This window comes from Pteropus alecto, unplaced genomic scaffold, assembly GCF_000325575.1.
Source record: "Pteropus alecto unplaced genomic scaffold, ASM32557v1 scaffold81, whole genome shotgun sequence".
Classification (NCBI taxonomy): domain Eukaryota; kingdom Metazoa; phylum Chordata; class Mammalia; order Chiroptera; family Pteropodidae; genus Pteropus; species Pteropus alecto.
This window is the reverse complement of record NW_006433378.1, coordinates 20,009,563-20,014,490: the sequence shown is the minus strand read 5'-3', so window position 1 is coordinate 20,014,490 and position 4,928 is coordinate 20,009,563. Positions and strand designations below refer to the sequence as shown.

The following is a 4,928-nucleotide window of genomic DNA, read 5'->3' as shown; positions in this document are numbered from 1 at the left end:
TGCTTCTTGATATGCTTACAAGCCTTGGAATTTTCACTGTGTCAGATCACAAAAGGTTTCAATTTGTAGCTTGCAACATGGCCCCAAGCAAGTCAATTATCCTGTCCTTAAGAGCCTTGAAACCTGGTATTGATTTGAGCTCCTTGTAGATGAAAGTCCTTTTAAGAATTCATTTCTGGAATAGGGAGTTTTCAGCCATATCGAATATTTTCTCTGGCAAGAAATTTTTCTCCACAATCATCTTATCTAGAGTTTCCAAAAATTCTCTAGCCACCTTCAGCTCACACTTGCAGGGTCTTCACTCACTTCCACATAATGCAATAAACAACAGTTCTTGAATTTTTTAAACCACTGAGAGTTACCAGTAAATTCAACATTGTAGTTTTGGGTTCAATCTTTTTTTTTAAAAAAAATGACAAACAACCTTTTTGCTATAGCTGTGATTGTCTTGGTGCTGAGAGGAAAATACTTGTGTGTCTGGTCTTCAATCCAGGTCATCAGAAGTTTCTCCATGTCTGATGTAGGCCATTCTAGAATTTTTGTTAGTCTCAGTCCCTTCAAGGAAGCAGATTTTTTGACAGCGTCTTGTTCTTTAAGATCATAGCTATGGTGAAATGGAACATGCCTGACTGACAAGCAATAATCACCACATTAAAGGCCTTAATCACTTTTAATTTTGTTTCCAAGTCAATCACTCAGTGTGGCCTTTTTCTAGAAATAATAGTAGTGAAGTTTGCACGCCTACGGGTCGTAATGAAGAACAAAAACATCACAAGATTAAATGAAATATAGAGATAATAGTGCAATCAAGAGGTGCAGTAAGCATGGTATGTATGAAGCTGCTGCTGGCGTAACACATCCTACTGTCTCACAAAAACTAATTTTTTTGTAAGTAGAAAGAGTACACTCTAAAATAATGATAAAAATGTATAATAAATACATAAACCAGTAGCATAGTGCTTATTATCATCATCAAGTATTATGTACTGTCCATAATTGTATGTGCTATACATTTATGCTACTGGCAGTGTAGTTCTGTTTGTTTGCACCAGACTCACCACAAACATGTGAATAATGCATTGCACTACAATGTTATGATGGCTACAATGTTGCTAGATGATAGAAATTTTTTAGCTCTCTTATAATCTAATGGGACCGCCATCATATATGCTGTTTGTCGTTGACCAAACTGTTGTTCTGTAGCACATGACTGTATTTGCAAAAATTCATCAAATTTTATGCTTCAATTTATATGTGACGTAATTTATTATTATGCTTAAAATTGTATATAAAATTATAGTTATGTGTTCTTCTAAAGCCTTAAAGCCATTTGAACTTATTTCTTCCTTAAATCCTTATTATTTAGATGCCGTCAGAGAGCTAGCTATCCATGTCTAAGAGAAGTGTGATGCTAACTTTTAAAGACCTTAAAATTTATTCATCCTTTTAACACTTTTTTCTCTGTGTGTTTTATACTACTTGGTAATTATTAAAGAGAGTTAAACAAATCCAGGTGGGAAAATGCATCATTTAACAATTAAATTTTTGAAGTAATACTTCTCCCTCCAAACACCACCTCCTTTAAGAATAAAAAGACTGAATGAACCCGAATGCAATATTTGAGATCAGATAAAGTTAACAAATCCTTAAAGGCTCAAGCCTAAAGGTAAGGGCACAATTGGAAGAACTTCACCAGGTCTGAGATGAGCTTTGTCTGTAAGTGACTAACTTCTTTTGCCTCGATTCTCTTTTTCACCCTTATTTTTTTAACATTATCTCTACTATCGACTACTCTGAAAATATTTCCAAGGTGAATGGCATCTTATTAATCTAACAGAGACTTTGGATTAGCTTTTTAACATCTAAAACCTTAAAAATCATTTAATATCTTAGTAGAGACTCGTATGGTATTTTCGGAGAAGAATTAAAAAATGGAATGGACAAAGGAAATGCAAGAGGAAAACTGTTATGGTAAAAGTAAAGATACAAGAGGAAGGAATATTAACTACAGATTGAATAAAAAATGATGGGTGTCAAAGAGAATTTTTACATACTTCACAATTTTACTTAACCACTGTAGCCTAATAGTTATTGGAAGGACAGAGGCTGGGTGAGATTTTGAAGAAATTATAACATATCCATTAAAATGGCTAAAATTCAAAACACTGACAACAACAAATGCTGGTGTAGATATGAAGCAACAGATACTCTCATTCATTACTGATGGGAGTGCAGAATGATAACAGCAAATTTGGAAGATAGTCTGGCAGTTCCTTACACAGGTATACATGGCCTTATACCTAGGATACAGCAATCACTCTCCCTGGTTATTTACCAAAATAAGTTAAAGACTTAGTCTACACAAAAACTTGAACACACATGTTTGTAGAAGTTTTATTCATAATTGCCAAAACTTGAAGGCATTCAAGATGCTCTTTAATAAGTGAACGGATAAACAAACTGTGTGGTATATGGAGACAAGCAAAAGATTAGTGGTTTCAGGAGTTTGGGAAACAGGAGAGAAGAATGGGTATAGCATAGGGGATTTTTAGGGCAGTGAAATTATTTTCTCTATGTACTGTAATAGTGGTCATAGGACATGCGTTTGTCAAAACCCATAGAATAGTACAATGCAAAGAGTGAACTCTAATGTAAACTATGAACTCTCTTGAATAGTAATGAATCAATATTGGTTCATTAATTGTAACTAATATACCATGCTAATTTAATATGTTTAATAATAGAAAAAATGTGCATATGTGTGTGTGCTAGGATGTGTTTAGGAACTCTCTGTACTTTCTGTTTAATTTTTCTATAACCTTAAAACTTCCCAAAAATGAGTCTGTTAGTTAAAAAAATCGTTGTATAAGATGTCAGAGATATGGGTAAAGAAACAGGAGGAAATAGTGAATACAAAAATAGAGAGACAGACGTAATATGCATTTTTGGAAGTACTTTCGATAAATGGCACACCAGAGAAGAGGATCAGCATGTGAGAAGATAACTTTTGATCAGCTTGTAAAGCGACTTCTGAAGTACATTTTTTGATTATTGTCATTTGCTCTTAAGTTTCTGAACAATTTTATCCCATTTGTCAAAGCCGACAGAACTGTACAACAAAAAGAATAAAGAGTAAGCCATGGATTTTAGTCAATAGTTATATATGAATATTAGTTTACCAATTCTAAAAAGCAAATATAATTTTTATTTTTCAAAGCAGTATGAAAAGTAAAGAGCATGCTAGTTATAATAGTTGATGTTCTAAAATGAAAAAAAAAATAGATCTTTTTGTTTCTTCCTGGATTTCCTTGTTGGTGCTCACAATAATCAAGCTTATTCTTTCTGGCTCTCAAATGTTTCTCTTTCCTTATCTCTAAAAGAGATGTAATTTACTTTCTAAACTGAGGAAAGGATGTTGTAAAAAGATATGAGATTGTAGAGTTTTAAATTTGACCCATGTCTTTGATTTAATTTGTAAGTGATATATAGCAATACAAAGAAAAACAGAGATGAAGAAATATGTAATTGAAAAATATAATCAAATATGATTGGTATGCCTGGCTATGAAAAATTCTATTTGGGTTCTAGTATGCCCAGACTTTGAAAATATAGCATTTCTTCTTATGAAGTGATATACAACCTTTTCCCTCCAGCTTTCTTGAGATATAATTGACAAATAAAATCATATGTACTTAAAATGTGCAACATAATGATTTGATAAAGTGATTCAATAACCTTTAAGGGCCATGCTCACAAGGCAACACAGCGATCTCAAATATTTTAATGAGTGTGAGGGCCTCTCTTTGAGTCAGTGAACAAAGAATTAATGAGCTATGTAGGTGTAATACTAATAAAAGAAATAACACAAACACGAGATACATGTGATTTATCACTTGCCCCGCTCAGGATATATAAGCTTCCTTCTACACATGCTGACATTCACTATCAGGATCTTACCTTGAACAGCAAACCGAATTCACCACCCCCTGACACCATGAGCTACTACGGCAGCTACTACGGAGGCCTGGGCTATGGCTATGGAGGCTTTGGTGGCCTGGGCTGTGGCTATGGTTGCGGATGTGGCGGCTTCCGCAGACTGGGTTATGGCTGTGGCTATGGAAGCTACGGATGTGGCTGCTACCGCCCCTGTTATTATGGAAGCTATGGATATCGTTGCTACCGCCCCTCTTGTTATGGAGGCTATGGATTCTCTGGCTTCTACTAATCTACTGCCCAGCAACTCAACATCTGAGTTACAAGAAACTTCCAAATTGGAGCTCAATAACTGGACAATCAAGATCATGCTGAGGTTATTTGAATAAAAGTGTTTAGCTTCCAAGAATTTTGGATAATTTTTCAATTAGGACTGTATCTACATTATAAAACAAGAATCCTATGCTTTCTTTTATAGCTGATTAAATTATCTATTCACCTTCAATAAATGTTAAATTTGAAAACAAACTATGGTTTTTGTTTTGTTCATGAAACTCAATAATGTGGAAGTGTTGATGGTTACAGTCCACCAGTTGTCTATGTGGGAAGTTCTATCTCCTTGACTAAAAATCAGTTTTTCCCCCCAATACCTCACAAACATCTATAGAGACAGAAAGCGAGAAAGACTAATAATTCTAGACTGAAATGAAGAAATTTTTTCAAAAAGGTTAGTGATCGAATATTTTTCAGTCTCTTGCTTTTATTTAGATAATATTCAGATTTAAGTCAAAAAGAAAAAATGATGCAAGTAAACCACTTTTACAGTTTTTTTTACTTTGTATAATCTTATCTGGTATATCATATTTTTCTGCACATTATTTTATTTGACATTTTCATCAAGCAGCTGATCTATAAGTCAATAATAAATTGGTGTAAATTTGTTTCATATGAGGTCGTTTAAGTAAAAATATTTTAACTAAAATATAATGTTAGCT

General features: G+C 33.7%; 1 protein-coding gene across 1 annotated transcript; it reads left to right on the top strand.

The window, feature by feature from the left end:
* The first annotated feature begins 3,994 nt into the window (after positions 1-3,994).
* LOC112476804 (keratin-associated protein 19-5-like) lies at positions 3,995-4,225 on the top strand. The gene has a single exon (XM_025044198.1). It carries the CDS (start codon positions 3,995-3,997, stop codon positions 4,223-4,225), a length of 231 nt encoding a protein of 76 aa, XP_024899966.1.
* Positions 4,226-4,928: the final 703 nt, after the last annotated feature.

Bases quoted from the DNA above. Each gene is read 5' to 3' on its own strand.
- LOC112476804 (XM_025044198.1), top strand. From the start codon at position 3,995: ATGAGCTACTACGGCAGCTACTACGGAGGCCTGGGCTATGGCTATGGA.